This window comes from Pleurodeles waltl, chromosome 6 (genome assembly GCF_031143425.1).
Source record: "Pleurodeles waltl isolate 20211129_DDA chromosome 6, aPleWal1.hap1.20221129, whole genome shotgun sequence".
Lineage (NCBI taxonomy): Eukaryota > Metazoa > Chordata > Amphibia > Caudata > Salamandridae > Pleurodeles > Pleurodeles waltl.
Genome location: NC_090445.1, coordinates 1,465,904,394 through 1,465,921,891, shown reverse-complemented (window position 1 = coordinate 1,465,921,891; position 17,498 = coordinate 1,465,904,394). Strand labels below are relative to the sequence as shown.

At 43.5% G+C, this 17,498-nt stretch overlaps 1 protein-coding gene across 2 annotated transcripts in view; it reads left to right on the top strand.

The window, feature by feature from the left end:
* Positions 1 to 17,498, top strand: part of BICC1 (BicC family RNA binding protein 1) — an 821,381-nt gene that overhangs the window by 696,581 nt on the left and 107,302 nt on the right. For both annotated transcript variants that reach the window (XM_069240970.1, XM_069240969.1), the window contains 2 exons: positions 3,374 to 3,557; positions 8,748 to 8,906. In XM_069240970.1, coding sequence (XP_069097071.1) covers positions 3,374 to 3,557; positions 8,748 to 8,906 — 343 coding nt within the window. The remainder of the gene's footprint in view (positions 1 to 3,373; positions 3,558 to 8,747; positions 8,907 to 17,498) is intronic.

Genomic DNA, 17,498 nt, shown 5'->3' with positions numbered 1-17,498 from the left:
GGATCACAGTTCTGTCAATTTCTGTGAAGTTTTGGATTATTGTATTTTTCAGCAAATCCTCTTAATCTGCTTCACACAACACTGTTACTGTAGTCACCTGTACTTTAGCATTTACTCTGGGAACTCATAAATTGGGGGTCAAGGAGTGGAAAAGGAATGGGGGTGGAGGCACTAGAGGCAGAGCTTGGAAAGCAGATTTTGACTGTCAATATATACATTTATTTAGAAATAATCTGCTGCAAAGAAATTGGCAAAAAGATATATGTGACAGTAAATCTGTTCTATCTTACTTAATTGGCCACAAAAGAGGCTGCATTTTAAAATAACTTACAGGGTTAAGATGCTTGCTTTAGAGATCATTGTGAGCCTAGCATTGTTGAAGGGATTACAATAATGGTAAGAAACCCTAGTGGTTAACACAGTTCTGGGAGAGTTATGTGCTTGTCGAGTCACATTTTTGACTCAAAAAGTAACAGAGCGAGTTAATGTGCCTCCTGCAAAGTACGTTGTGTAACAAGCAGATCACAGATTTCTTTTTTGTGTTGGGAGGCAAGTGTGCTACTAATTTTGACACTGAGATAATTTTGTTATTTCTGTTTCGTACATTATAATCTTTCTAATGTAGCACAGTGATCTATTTACCGGAATCAGGGCGCTGCATGCAAGCTGTAAGTCATGAGTTTAGGCTATTATTGTTTTCTCCGCATGATGTTCTTAATCTAAGATTACAAATAATGATTCATTTGGGAATTAATAAAGTCTTAATAGTACAGGTAACTACAATCACTGCATTATGTTTTAGATCTTGACTATTCGTTTCTTCTGACCAGTCACTTGACATATACTGCCTATAAGGTTGGACAGTATCTGTTTCCTACCCCCTGAGACCCTTCATTGTCTTTTGTAACTTTTCTGGTACTGATTTACAGACTTGTATGATTTGTTGTGCCTGTGTGTGTGTGTGATGTAAATCGCTGTGCAACACTACACTTGGATGAGTAGTACTGTAAAAGAATTAAATACAAAATTGTAGGTAGCGTTCAAATTATTTGTATAATTACTGATACACACTGATGAAACTTGCATTCTTGCAGTGCATGTACATCTCTTACATAGGGAGCTTATCAAAGTCAAAAACCTGCCTTTAGGTCGTATTGTCTATACAGCATTTGTAAAGTTATGTACCTTTGTTTTCTTCCATTGCATTGCCATTTAGGTAATAGGCTCCAGACCACGCCCAGCCAGGATAATACATGAACAAAAGAAGGGGGGAATGGCCCTTTAAATTAGGACTTTATTTTTGCCTGGCTGGAAGTTAAAATAAGAATGCTCCCTCTACTTGTTGGTGTTGTCTGAAAAACGGAAAGTCAGACAACGTGTGGTCGCTGCTTAATTTTGTCCCGTGTTGAAAAATGACACCAAGACATATTCAATAGCTCTAACCCTTAAATAGCCACCTGAACCGAGATCCCTTGGGATTCGCCCTACTTTCCAGCACTGATTCTAACACCCCTTCTCTGTATGTGCCTCTAAAATTGAGTCTGCGTCCAATCAGGTTAACACTGGCTTCAGACATGTCCCTTTCATGAAAGAATCCAAAACACACCTTTCACGTAAGTGCCTCACTTTAATCTCTGCTAAATTCATATTAATGCCTGATTGTGCATGTCTATCACTCGGTCTGCGTTCTAGTGATCTGCACTAACACCATTGTGTTTCGCACAGCTTTACCTAGGGCACTTTTACTTTGCCTACATTTTGTATTCTAATACAGAGACTGTGCAAATAAGTAAATGATCTATTTGTAAGGATATGAAATAGACATCTGACATACTGGATCACTATAGGGATCTGAAATAAACATCTGACATATTAGATCAATAAGCTGCTGTAATAGAACATTTCCCTATATGAATGTCAGGATTTCAGATACCAGCTTGCTGTGGGAAAAACGGTAAATGCGTTGGAGAGTTCGTCCGTAGCTTTTACAACACACTCAAACCTAGCTATTCATAAAAGTAAGGCTGCCTAAGATACGCTGGACTCTCGTTCTGGTTCCTTGGGAGAGCTCAAGCCTCGATCGCGATACCGGGTTGTGAAGTGTCTGACACAACTGCAATACTCGATGCAGGAAGAATAACCTCTATCTGACAATAACCAACCGTAGAAATAATACAACCAACCATCTAATAACACAGAAGCTTTAGTGAATCTTAACAAAGGTTAATTTAAGAGCTCATTAAGGGCCAGATGTAGCAAAGGGTTTTACCCATTCTGTGTCTATGGGAAAATGTGTTCGTACATATGGCCCTAAGTTCTTTGGAAGTAGGAAAAGGTCACATAAAAGTAAAGGATGTGAAGAGCTGTTGTGGGACAGGAGAATTGGATCACTGAGGGAAAAGATGACTTTTAAAGGCCTTAGGATTTTCAAACAGGTAAGAGACACTGTCAGTGCTCATGCGTTTTGCACTGATTTCGGTGTTTATGCAGGGGAGGCGAAGGAGCGTCGCCCCACTGGTTTATCAAAAAAGGAAAAATACAATTATAATAACGTACATTACGTTATTATCATTTTCTTTTTCCTTGTAGGGCATGGTGGGGCTCGGATGGAGGGAGTTGGCCCAAGGAGGGCTATGTACATTCAAAGTACGCATGTCTTTTTGGCCGGCCGTGTTTGGCCCGCCAAAAATACATGCACACTTTGCATGTTCTCTCCCCGCACTGTATAGCAGACCCGGGTAGAGAAGATGCACAGGCTCCCATTCCTAGTCTGAGGGGTGCAGAAGGCTGCTCAGACCAATCACGACACTGCTAATATCAGTGTCCTGATTGGCTGGGAGCCTATGCAGCAGGAAGAGGAAGAAGACAGTGAACACGTCTCCCCTCAAAGGTAAGTGTTTTAAAAAATAAAAATAAATGTAACCCCTCTCCCCCCGCCCTTTGTGCCCTTGTCCTGCCCCAACACTCCTGTTCTGTGGCAGCCGCCGATGTGTTTATGGGGATCACAGTTCTGTCAATTTCTGTGAAGTTTTGGATTATTGTATTTTTCAGCAAATCCTCTTAATCTGCTTCACACAACACTGTTACTGTAGTCACCTGTACTTTGCATTAGCATTTTCAAAAACTTTTTACTAAACGTGTATTTATTGTCATAGTAGGTTATCGCTTTGGCTATATAGTGCAGTCATAATCTTCATGTTGGGTTCTAATTTTCAGGCCATTGTTATTCTGTATAATTCTTTTGTAGGATTTATGATTTTCTATTGTTTGTCAAGTAAGCATATATTTTTAGAATTCCGTTGCGTTTTTAAAGAATTAAATATTAATGAAATTACAGAAACGTTCCTCTTAATGTTGTCTTTTCGTTTTTCAGTCTGTGATTGTGAAAAGTGTGGAAAGAAATGCCCTAAATATGTATGAAGCAAGAAAATACCTCCTGGGACTTGAAAGTAGTGGCATTACAGTGACAGCAAATCCTACGATTTCTTGCCCTGTTGGGTTGTCGTGCCCGGGCCTGGATATCTTGGCATCAGCTGGACTGGGACTCAGTGGGCTAGGTATGACGTTGCCTGGGCTACTGTTCACATTTTTGATTGGTTTGGAAAAAGGTAGATTTATAATTTTCCAAATTATTTTGGCTAGCGAATACATAATTTACATTAAGATTTGTCGAACCTGTGCATCAAGGCCAAGATTTACACATGGATGTCCAGTGCAAGCATTTAGTCTTTTCCCCTCACGTCTCTCTATGACAGTATCACTTTGTAACCCACTGCTAAAGCCTACACTGGTTGTTACTGCTGGGACGCATCCATAAAGGTGGAGGAGGTCAGTATTGACAGATGTAGCACAAGGCAAAAAAATTCTATCATGCTATTAGGATATTCTACTCACTGATGGTAGATTGTTCTAAACTAAACAAAGGCAAACAATGGAATGCTGGAGCAAAAAGTATGCCAGCCCTTATTGTCCTTTACCACCATATTCTGTCCGATGGAGCCCCCAGCATTCCAGTGTTTAAATATAGCATTTGAGTCCACTGCTGAGGGCTATATAGGTCATTAAAGGCCTTCTTTCTTGGGTCTAGGCCTGAGTTACTGGCACTACATATGAAGAGGGAGAAAGGCATTTAACGACTGGGACAGCATGAGGCAGAAGAGCTATAATACTGTTAGGATATTTTAGTAAAGTGAATGGAAGAAACAAAAAGGCAAGCACTGGGGTGTTGAAACAAAGTCTATACCGTAACAGCTCTCTGAAGGTACTATTATTCCAATGCTCCATTATGCTTGCATAGATAAAACAACTTCTCGATGTGTCCTCCTGCCTTAGATGATTGTACAATCCGTACCGTGCACTGAAGGTAACCCATGATGTGAGGCCATTGGTTCTTGCTGTTCCAACCAGTTCTATGTGTCGTTATTTAATTTTCCGGTTGCTACTTGATGCTCTGTGATTGACCACAACTATCAATTGCAATTTTTCAATTGCAATTTTCCTAAAACATTAACATGGGGATTGCCTTGAAGTATCATTTAAGTGTAATTTTCCAGTGGGAGCAGAAAGAGATATGGAGTTTATAGTCTCTGAACTCACAAGTTAAAAATACATCTTGTGATAAAGTTGTTTTTTAGATTGTAAGTTTGAAAATGCCACTTTTAGAAAGTAGACATTTTCTTGCTTAACCATTCTGTGCCTCTGCCTGGTTTCAGAATACAACTCTAGGTCAGGCTGAGAGTTAGGTTGTTTGTGAATTCAGTCTACACAGTCACACAAAGAGAGCTGAGGTTTGTCCTGAATATCCTGATGGGTCTTCCTGGGCTAGAATGGTAGGAGGAGATGATATCTGCACCTGAATAGTGCTGTGCATGTCCTCACACAATAGTCTCCACCCCCTGGTTGGTGCTAGAACAGGGAGCTGCAGGGTCTTGTGCACTACTAAGACTTTCCTTTGAAGTTTGCATACTTCTAAGGTAGTAATGACTGAGTATTGGACTGCTGACCCCACAACTTCATACCACCTCTGGCCTGAGCACATTCTGCCAGAGAGAAGAGCTGGATGCTTGAAATGGACCTGCCACTCTGCCTGTTGCTTTGCTGGCCTGCTTCTGCTACTTCTGTCCTGGTAGTGAATGGGCTGGCTGGACTTTGCTTTCTACATCCTGCTTTCCAAGGTTCTCCAAGGGCTTGAACTGAGCTTGCCTCCTTTTGTGAAGTCTCAGGTACATGAAAGACTTCATCTGCCAGCACCTGAGCTTCCTTGCTGAGAGTCCTGACTTGCCAAGTGGTGCCAAATCCAGTTCCTTGGCCCTTGGGAGTGAGTTCTGGTGAAACCAAGAAGAAACCAAGTGCATGGACTCCAGAGCGACTGCGTAACCGGTGCCGCTGTCCAACTCTGCGTAGCTGCCTGCACCAGAAGACGCGGTCCCCGCTGAGTGCTATGACTGTGACCGATGCCGCAGGCCCAACGCCGCTGCAGCACCTCTGAAGTCCTGCCACAGAGTGAGTCCTGAGTGCCGTGTCCCCGGCGTCCAGGACACCTGACTCCGTTGCAGCACCTGTGGCCCTGTGGTGTGATCATGTCACCGCAAAGTCGACGCCGCACTTCTTGACCTGCTAGATTCATCAACCCCGCCAGATCGTAAGGAACTGACACTTCGCCACCTACACTGCATCACCTCCCCTGCAACCATAAGGAACCAACCCCTCTGCTCACCTGCCTTGCAGAAAGGAACCAACTCCTCACCTCCCCAGTAGCAGTAGGAAACCGGCGCCGCACCAGCTCCAGGGACGCTTCACCTCCCCGCCACATCTTTGTTCCATCATTTTTACAGGAACTGTACCTGGGGGTCTGTGCGACTCTGTGAAAGGTGTCGGACTGTTGGGAATGACTCAGTCAACAGCGTCGTGATACCCGCAGTAGGAGCTGTTGTGTTTCTAAGCACTATACTGAAATGTAATCTTTAAAAATGTGTATCTTTTCTTGTGTATGTTGGATATTTGTCGTTTTGGTCTTGTTTTATTCAGATAAATATTGGCTATTTTTCTAAAGTGGCGTGAAGTACTTTTGTCGTGTTTTCACTGTTACTGTGTATGTATGTGTGTACAAATAATTAACATATTGTCTCTGAGATAAGCCTGACTGCTCGTGCCAAGCTACACAGGGGGTGAGAAGGGGTTATCTTAGGTGTGACTCCCTTACCCTGACTAGAGTGAGGAGTCCCTACTTGTACAGGGTACACAGCATTGCCAACTAGAGGCCCCATTTCTAACAGCATTTATAATATCACTCTATGTATCAGTATCTTTCATCTGCTGGTACAGAGCCCAGATTACTTAACGTCTGCCCCACTGCACCAGTGTTTTCAGAGGTTAGGCGAGGGAACAACAGAGTTGCCTTGAAATGCAGTGAGGGCATTTCAAGGCAACCCAGATTGCTGCCTTTTTCAAACTGCTGCTATTATTTTAACCTGTTAAAGTGACCCATTGGTGTGTGAAAGAATGGGGTTCAGAACTCTTTTATTAACAGGGAACTCAGTGACACAGTGAGGGTGCAGCGAAGGCTCAGACTGCAGTCTGCATGGTACTAAAGGGATGCAAAGTCTGCATCAGAAAACACTGGTATTGTGCAGTAACATACCGCAACTGCAGTGTAATTAATAGGTAATCCGCACAGAATAGGAACAACCACACAGACCAGGTCCAATTCTGAAAAAAAATCCCTTTTGCATCTGGATAAAGACACTCATTTACTACCTGCTCTTTGCATGTTATAAATGATAGTGGGGTACCACTGGGGAGTTAGAGTTTCAGAGACCAGGGGAGGCTGGAACCATTCAAGCTCCTCATTGCCATAGGAAGGGCTCCGGCAGGGTCTGCGTGCCATTTGTATCTGCAGCCCCTGCCCAATCCTACTGCAATTTCACTGGCTGAAGTTTTTGACTGGGAAAATAGTCTGCTATTCTCACACCCAGAAAATATGAGACCTCTGAGCCAGGCATATCCGTCCGAAGCTGTACACCACTCTGGGATATTGTTCAACCCAATAAGTAATCAGGGCCAACAGTGTTGATCCTTGATTTGGTGGACGATTTATAACAATTTTGGACAAGTTGTACAAAGTTTGGCGTATGACTGTGGTTTAATCCTGAAATCGTTTTCAGATGTTAATAAACATAGGTACCCAAGTTTAGGAGCATCCACCCTTGTCTAGTTAAGGCACACAGCTAGTGAGCTTCTGTTACGTTTGTGAAGCCATCACAATGACATTCATTTTCTCGAGTATGCCTCATAGTTCATGATTTTAGTAAATGTAGCCATGTCAAAGGACAGTTTCATGTCCAGGGGCTGAACCCAGACAAAAAAGAACCACAATTCCTGATTGAGGGAACAAATGCATATAGGACATACAATCTGTAAAGTAATGGCGTCATAGCAGTTCCTTGGCTGGTTCAGCTACTCTTTGCCAGTGCACTCTTTGCCAGTGCACTCTACACCACTCCAGTCTAGGCCACACCAATCTGCGATACACAGCTACACTCTTTGCCACAGTACTCTACGCCACTCTACAAGACTGCACTCTATGCCACTGCACCATATGCTAATATACTCTACACTAACAGACTTTTCTCTGTAACACTGAGCTCCATTCCCCTGTACTCTACACCAATCCACTGTATGCCAATCTACTATGCACCACTGCACTTTGTGTCAATGCACTCTGCACCACTTTACTCTACTACACACTATGCCACATTACACAACTGCACTCTACCCTGCACCCCTCCACTCTACGTCACTTCACTCTACTCCGAAACAATCTACTCTATGCCACTGCACTCTACTCTTAACCACTACACTCTGCACAACTGCACTCTGTCACTGTACTTGCCGCTGCACTCTATTCTGCATTACAGTACTCTGTGCCACTGCTCTGTGCCACTCTACTCTGCACCACTGCACTGGACACTCTATTCTGCAACACTGGACTCTCTGCCACTAAACTCTCCATACTGCTCCACTCTGCCCTACTCCACTCTACACCACTGCACTTTGTGGCACAATACTCTACTCTATGCTACCTTACTCTGCACCACTGTACTTTGTGGCACAATACTCTACTCTATGCTACCTTACTCTGCACCACTGCACTCTTTGCCACTCAACTCTACTCTGCACTCAAAACCACTCAAGTCTACGCCACTCCACTCTGCGCTACTCCACTCTGGTTAGTTGACATAGTTTACAGAAATTTAGGTTTGGTTTAATCGCACCACTGCATGAATATGATTACCGAATACAAACACAAATATAGGGCAATGCCCTATTTGTAAATAAGGATTACACAGGCCTGTATATACATATTTCCAAACGGTTTCTTACTTTTAAAGGTCTTTCAGGTTTTATGAGATGTCTTTTTAATGGTATTTGCCCACTATACATGACATAAACCACCCACTCAACAGACAAATCAAACTAAGCATCCAGATAATCAAGCACAAACTCCCAAAAGTTTGTTTTATTGCAGAAAGTCACACTAGCACAGTAAAATGTATTATTACGAAGGAGTCCTCACAATGTAAAGCATTGTTGTGTGCAGGCAACAAACAGTAGTTGTGTATTCCTGTAACATGTGGTTTAGAAAATCTTCTCAAGCAACAGGATGTTAACCTTATAGGTAGAGTGGTCCATGAAAGTGTGGTTTTGGTAAATGCGAAATTAACATGCTGCCTTGTTTTATTTTATAGGCCTCTTGAGTCCTACTTCTCTATCAGTGAACACGTCTACAGCTCCTAACTCGCTGATGAATGCTCTCAACAGTTCGTTAAGTCCTCTTCACAGCCCAAGTGGTGCACCCAGCCCCACTTTATGGACTGCGTCCATGGCCAACGCATCAAGTGCAGCAGGTGAGTAGCAGTGCTAAATCCCACAATGTAAAATCTGAGAAAAGATTTATTGGAAGCAAATACTGAAGTAGTTAGTGACAAAAAACTAATTTGATTTATTGATACTGAGCTCAATACAGACAGGTGGTGTGGGCAGTCTCTGAAAGGTCTTAGATTGACACTGAAATAATTCACACGGCTGCTTTTAGGAGAGGAGAATGCATTGTGAAAGAAATCCGCCTTTTTCTGGATGGTCACCCTGGAATTATTTTCCATTTGCTGGACCATACATTTTGGTTGGCTTTAGAACTCTGTGCACTTTGTCTGCTAACAACTGGTAAAGTGCCTGTGCTCCTCCTCCTTTGAACCAGAAATTGGTGTACTTCTTAGTGGCATATTTAACCTATCTGTACATTTCTAATATATGGTACAATGTGTACCCAGGGCCTGTAAGTTAAATGCCACTAGTTGACTGCAGCATCTATTGTTCCATTCAATACAGTTACAGTGAAAAATACAAATATGGCTTCACGTCTACTAGTGTAGACTTATTGGAGCATTGTAAAAACTGCTATTTGACATGTCAAAAGAAACAATTTTGAAAATGTCCCCTCAAATATATGAAAAAAACATTGTAGACCTTGTAGCCAAAAAAGCATAGTATTTACAAGTAGGACTTGTAGAAAGTTAATGAAAGTTAATGGTAGTATGTCCTTATAGTGACTAGCACCCAATATGTCACTGTGGCGGGCTTAGCTGTGCTATGTGGAAAACTAGAATACAAATTAAAATCTTAATACTGTATCTCAGAATTGGGAATGACTAGAAAAATAATAAAACAACTATTTATAAAAGTGTTAATGGTTATTAAAATCTAATTCAATAGTGAAGTCATTTTTTGATAATTATTAAGGAAAAGGGACTTTTAGAATGTTACCCTTTATCTGTCTGAACTGTCAGAAGAATAATTAGCATAATCCTCTGTCAGGTCCCAACAAGTGATTAGCCTTTGAATAGGTTTGAAATTCCTCCCAGAATCTAAACAAAAGGTCACTGTGATGGATAGGTTGACCAAAATGGGCTTGAATGACTCTGAGCTCAACTGAAGAGTCGGGGCTGTGAGCCTCCTTTTTGACATTACAGTGTCAAAATCTGTTTGACAGGCATGCTGGGTTCATAGTTCAAAACTTGGGGTACACTTAAAAGGTAGAGAACTGGATGCTAGGACACTTCTGGTGTATCGCCTGTTAGGTTGGTGGAAAATCCAGCTTTTGTCCTGCCAGACGTCTGTCTCTGGGATTTACATATAACCCTTGGGGCACAGTTAATGGGTGAAGAATAAAATACCAAGACAATTCTAATGTGTCCACTCTCGGTTTCTGGGAAACTCTGCTTTTATCTTATCAGACTTCTGGCACGTGATTTATAGGAGGTACATTGGCTGCTTCAAATTAGAGTTTGTTGTTGGATGTGGGAGGACACAATGAATACCATAGTACTACCAACACACACCCTCAACCCTCCGAGCCAAGGTTTAGTGTGGCTTAAGACTTTCACCATCTTGACAGTGTCCAAAGTTGGTAGAGTTTGTCCCAGGAACGTTTACTCCATTGGTTAGGGAGTGGCCACATGCCATTCCACCTTCTAGCTAGTGGCAGCTTAAATGTGTCAACTCCATTTACTGACTTAAAAACACTGCTGATCCTGAGAAGGATTGGGCCTGCTGCCTGTGACCTGAGAGGAGCCCCGAATGACAGCACCTGCTCCCTCTTGTACCCAGGAGAAAGATGGTGACTCCAAGGGTCATAAGGCTAACCTCCTTTTCAAGCTACAGGGATACATTAAGCCACAAGAGGCCTTTCCTGCAGCTGCCCAACTGACCAGTGGCAACTGGCTGTTAAGTGGACCCATCTATTGGCCATTTCCTCACACCATGTCATTCTCTAAGTTGCCTCCCCTGAAGTACTTAGGAGGTTTAGAGGTGTACTTTTATGACCGATTGGGACTTAAAGGACTAAGTCAGAAGGTAAGATCTTTGACCAGGATGTATTTGGTTGGTGGATCCAACGCACACTTATCATTGTCAGCCTCAAGTTGCCTCTATGTCCCGTTCTTAAGCAATCATTGGCTATCATTGGATCTTTGTGCTTTTTGGTGCTATTTCTATATATATCTTTAAAGATTCATGTCTCTGGTTCCCTTTATTGATGTTTTGTCATTTTTTGTATCATTATGTTTATTAAAATGTGCTCTCTTTTTCTAATTCATTTTTGTAATAGTTTTGCATTTGAACTTTATTATTGCATAGTATTACATAACTAATTTATACATTGCCTTCCATTAAGCCTGTCTGCTCAGTGCCCTAGCTGCTAGGGGATTGAGATCAAGTTAATTTAGTGACTTTGAGGATTTACCCTGACAAGGGTTGTGATTATTTCTTGAAGTGGGAAGTGACCCACCGCAATTAATAATCCAAGTCTTACACAATTAAATTACATTTTAGGGGTTTACAGATCAATCAATTGTTTTATTTCTTTATCTTAACCTGTTTTCTTTTAAAATGTTTCCCCAAACTATTTTTTTTCAAGAGCCACTAGATGCACATGTTCCTTCCAGGACAAAGCAGCACAAATCTAAGGTGAAACTCTGTGGAAAACAATCCAGAGTCAGTGTGATCTTAAATGTAGAGTATGTTTGCCTCTGAAGTAACCAGTTGCCCTTTTATCAAGATTGCTAAGAGGAAGAGGGAGAACTTATTGGCTGATTAACGGTCCAATTCTAGTACTGTCTGGTCTAGAAAATGTAGCCAACTTTCTTCTGGGAACCAGCTGTCAGCCGTCATGCTTAACAATGATTTCTTAAATGATTATCTGTACTCCCAATGATTGTAATTCAATGGGCCACTGACAAAAGGTCTTCATTATACCGCTTTTAGTAGTAACAATAGTAATAGGATTAATAATAATTAATGATAATTAAAACAGCTCTGCTAATTCTTGTGGCTTTAGAGTTCTACAAATAAGAAATTTTCTAATTCCCATATTGTCTACATGAACTATATATGTAATTGAATTAAGCACCCATATTTTTGCACAGACTTATGAAGGGTGAGAGTCTGGGTTTGCTTTGTTGGGAATTAAACTGGTGTCCCACTAGGAACACAGATTACAGCAGCAAATGGAACCATGTGAACCTGCTGCACCTCCTTTAAAGGTGGGGATTGAAAACCGTCCATAAAATTTAGAATGATTGAGAATTCCCTCTTCTTCTAGTTAGCACAATGGCAATATATGCTTTGAGGTTGTACATTTCTGTGTTTTCTTGGTTGTTCGCAGTTTGTTTCTAGCTTTATGTGTGAAGTGGTAAAGTGATTCTTTTCAGATGTATCAATAGGACCCTTCTCTTTTCCAGCTACAGATGTCTAATTTCACTTACAAATACTGTAACAATTTATTTTGGCTTTTCACACATTACCAAGCACTGGTAACTAAAAGTACCTATTCACTGTCTCCTACTTTCTTTCAAAAGGCAACTTTGAATGACCTCAACAAAATCTGCTGTATCATGTTCACATAGGTTGTATGACGGAACCACAAATTCAATTACTACAATTGACTTTACAATGTGGTAATTACAATGCATCTGTAATTACAACTAATGCACTTGCAACAAATGTTTTTACCATGAAAGTGCCTTTACTATGCATGCCTTTACCACAAAAATTTTGTTGTGAAGGCATGGTTGGTAAAGACTTGAAATTGGAAGAAGTTGAAAAATCCACATTGTACCCAATTGTAAGATTCCAAACTTGTAGCGTATGGTAATATAAAGTATAGAATTATCACGTAGAGTCAAGGTGTTAAGTTCAAAGTAGTTTATTGATGCTATTTTGAACAGGAGGTCGTGGACATTTTAGCAGAGAGCTGACACGTGTTTCGCCCATATGGTAGGTCTGCCTGGGGCTTTTTCAAGGCTAACAGATAGTCATCAGAAAAAATCCATCAGTCTGGAAATATATCAGGTATCGTGACTTGACGGGTGGTTTTCTGGGCTGTAGCCCGGAAAACCACCTGTTGATACACAATACCTTATATATTTCCAGACTGATTGAATATACTGACCCGCTAATATGTATCTCATAACAATGGATTTTTTCCTAAGACTATCTGTTAGCCTTGAAAACGCCTCAGGCAGACCTGCCATAGGGGGCGAAACACGTGTCGGCGCTCTGCTCAAATGTCCTCGACCTCCTGTTCAAAATCGCAACATTGTAAGTGAAGGGTAGCCATAAAGAGTATATGGTCTGGGATTCTGTCAATTACGAACTCCACAGTTCCATAATGGCTACACTGAAATCTGGGAAGTTTGGTATCCAACTTCTCAGCACAGGTGCTTCTCACCTCCCCCTGCAGGAACTTTAACACCTGGAGGTGAGCCTCAAAGGCTCATGCCTTTTGTTACAGCATCCCAGGGCATCCCAGCTAGTGGAGATGCCCGCCCCTCCGGCCACTGCCCCCACTTCTGGCGGCAAGGCTGGAGGAGATAATGAGAAAAACAAGGAGGAGTCACCCACCAGTCAGGACAGCCCCTGAGGTGCCCTGAGCTGAGGTGACCCCTGCCGTTGGAAATCCTCCATCTTGAGTTTGGAGGATTCCCCCAATAAGAATGGGGATGTGCACCTCTCCCCTCTGGGAGGAAGCACAAAGAGGGTGTAGCCACCCTCAAGGACAGTAGCCATTGGCTACTGCCCCCTGACCTAAACACACCCCTAAATTTAGTATTTAGGGGCCACGCTGAACCTAGGAAATCAGATTCCTGCAACCTACAACAAGAAGAAAGACTGCTGACCTGAAAGCTGCGCAGATACGACAGAGACGACAACTGATTTGGCCCCAGCCCTACCGGCCTGTCTCCAGACTCAAAGAACCTGCACAGCAATGCATCTGACAGGGACCAGCAACCTCTGAGGACTCAGAAGACTGCCGTGAACCCAAAGGACCAAGAAACTCCTGAGAACAGCGGCAAAGTTCAAAACCTAACAACTTTGCAACAAAGAAACAACTTTCAAAGAACTCTCTCTTCCCGCTGGAAGGGTGAGCCTTCACTCTCTGCACCCAATGCCCCCGGCTCGAGTTCAGGAGAACCAACAATGCAGAGAGGGCTCCCAGGTGACTACGATGACGTGGGTACCCTGAGTCGACCCCCCTGAACCCCCACAGCGACACCTGCAGAGAGTATCCAGAGGCTCCCACTGACCGCTGCAACTGCCTGGTAACAAGGAACCCGAAGCCTGGACCAAGCACTGCACCGCAGTCCCCAGGACCGAGAGAAACCACCTACCAGTGCAGGAGTGACCAGCAGGCGGTCATCATCCTAGCCCAGTCAGTGACTGGCCCGAGAAGACCCCCCTGTGCCCTGCCTATGTCGCCTAAGTGACCCTCGGGTCCCTCCATTGCTTTCAGTGGCAAACACGAAGACTACTTTGTCCACTGCACCCAACCGCCTCTGTGCCGCTGAGGGTGTGTTTTGTGGGATTGTGTGTGTCTCCCCCAAGTGCTCTACAAACCCCCCCTGGTATGCTCCCCGAGTACGCAGGTACTTACCTGTAAGCAGACTAGGACCAGAGTACCCCTGTTCTTCATAGGCGCCTATGTGTTTTGGGCCCTCCTTTGACCTCTGCACCTGACCGTCCCTGTGTTGCTGGTGCAGTGGCTTTTGGGTTGCCTTGAACCCCCAACAGTGGGCTGCCCATGCCCAGGAGACTGACTGTGTAAGTGCTTTACTTACCTGAGAAACTTAACCAAACGTACCTCCCCAGGAGCTGTTGATTTTTGTACTGTGTCCACTTTTTAAAATAGCTTATTGCCATTTTAACCTAAACTGTGTGTACTACTATTTTAAATCAAAGTTCTTTACTTAACTGTGTGAAGTATCTTGCATTTTATGTACTTTCCTCAAATCGTGAATCTTGTGGTTCTAGAATAAATTAAGAAAATATGTTTTTCTATATAAAAACTATTGGCCTGGAGTTAAGTCTTTGAGTGTGTGTTCCTCATTTGTTGCCTGTGTGTGTACAACAAATGCTTAACACTACCCTCTGATAAGCCTATTGCTCAACCACACTACCACAGAATAGAGCATTAGTATTATCTAATTTTGCCACTATCAACCTCTAAGGGGAACCGTAGGACTCTATGCTCACTATCTTTCACTTTGAGATAGTATATACAGAGCCAACTTCCTACTGTATGTGTGTGTGTATATATGTGTGTGTGTGTGTGTGTCTGTATATATATGTGTGTGTGTGTGTGTGTGTGTATATATATGTGTGTGTGTGTGTATGTATGTGTGTGTATATATATATATATATAATCACCCCAAAATCTATACCCACCATAAAACCTATAAAATGTCCTCACTGCATCAAAACCCATACCCACCCTAAAACCTGAAAAATGTCCTCTCTGCCCCAAAACCCATGCCCACCCTAAAACTTAAACAATGCTCTTACCACTCAAAACCCAACCTAAACCCTAAAAATACCCTTGCCACTTTAAATCCCATACCCACTATAAAACCTGACAAAATGCCCTTTCACCCCAAAACCCACACCACCCTAAAACCAAAAAATGCCCTTACCAACCCAAAACCCACACCCACCCCAAAACCTAAAATGCCCTTTCCACCCCAAAACCCATACCCGACCTAAACTCTCAAAATACCTTTACCCCCCTAAATCCCATACCCACCGTAAAACCTAAAATAATTCCCTTTCCATCCCACAACCCATACCCAACCTGTTAGACTTTTCATTCTTGGCGTGGTCACCCTTAACTTTTTGCCTCTGTTTCCCAAGTTGCTGATGTGTGCTGGACTCTGATTTTGCTGTTTTTGTTACTCTGGGCGCTTTATCACTGCTAAAGTGCAAGTGCTCCTTTGCAAAATGTGTATGTAATTGGCTTATCCATGATTGGCATATTTGATTTATTAGTAAGTCCCTAGTAAAGTGCACTAGAGGTGCCAGGGCCTGTGAATCCAATGCTACTAGTGGGCCTGCAGCCACCCACATAAGTAGCTCTGTAATCATGTCTCAGACCTTTCATTGCAGTATCAGTATGTGCAGTTTTAACTGTAAATTCGACTTGGCAAGTGCACCCACTTGCCAGGCCTAAACCTTCCCTTTTCCTACATGTCAGACACCCTTAAGGTAGGCCCTAGGTAGCCCCAAGGGCAGGGTGCAGTGTTGGGTTAAGGTAGGACACATAGGGGGTCATGCAACCGGCGGTCTCCCGCCGGTTTCCCGCTGCCCTGCAGAATCCTCCATGGCGGCGGAGCGCGCTCCGCCACCATGGGGATTCTGACACCCCCTACCGCCATCCTGTTCCTGGCGGGTCTCCCGCCAGGAACAGGATGGCAGTAGGGGGGGCGGCGGGGCCCCTGGGGGCCCCACAAAGTATTTCAGTGTCTGCTATGCAGACACTGAAATACGCGACGGGTGCAACAGCACCCGTCGCACTTTCCCACTCCGCCGGCTCAATTCTGAGCCGGCGTCCTCGTGGGAAGGTTGATTTGCCCTGGGCTGGCGGGCGGCCTTTTGGCGGCTGCCCGCCAGCCCAGGGCAAATCCCAAAATACCCTCAGCGGTCTTTCGACCGCGGAGCGGTATTTTGGTGGGGGAACTTTGGCTGGCGGCCTCCGCCGCCCGCCGAAGTTAGAATCACCCCCATAGTAATGGGTTTTATATGTCCTGACAATGAAATATTGCTAAATTCGTTTTTCACTGTTGCGAGGCCTGTCCCGCTCATAGGTTAACATGGGGACTACCTTTAAATCTGATTAAAGTGTAGATTCCCTTTGGGAGCGGATGGACATGTGGAGTTTGCGGCCTCTGAGCTCACAATTTAAAAATACATATTTTAGTAAAGTTGATTTTAAGATTGGGTGTTTTAAAATGCCACTTTTAGAAAGTGAACCTTTTATTGCTTATACCATTTTTGTGACTGCCTGCTTGTGGATTCCCTGTCTGGGTCAGTTTGACAGTTGGGCTGGTTACACCTCACTCTAGACAGTGACACAAAGGGAGCTGGTGTGTAGTCTGCATTTCCTGATGAGCCATCTGTGCTAGAAGGGAGGGGAGGAGTGGTCACTCACACCTGAAAGGGCTGTGCCTGTCCTCACACAATGCAGTCTCCAACCCCCTGGTGAGTGTCGGGGGCCTGGCCTGGGCAAGGCAGGATTTCACATTCAAGAGAAACTTTGCTTTGAAGTAGGCCTACTTGAAAGGAGAAATTGGGTATAAGAAGGGCTCCCAAAACCACAGACTTTAGAACACTTCTGGAAACCAAGAGGAACCTCTGCCTGGAGAAGAGCTGAAAAGAAGAGCTGCCCTTCCCGTGACTGTGATTTGTAGAGCTATCCTGCAGTTGCTGCTTCTGCCAGAGTAAGAGGGCAAAGACTGGACTTTGTGTGCCTTCCATCTTGTGAAATCTCCAAGGGCTTGATTTAGAGCTTCTCTCCTGTTGTTTGAAGTCTCAGGGACAGCAAAGACTTCTCTCTGCCAGCACCTGGAGTCTCTGGAGAGACTCCTACTCTGCCATGTGGTGCCCGATCCAGT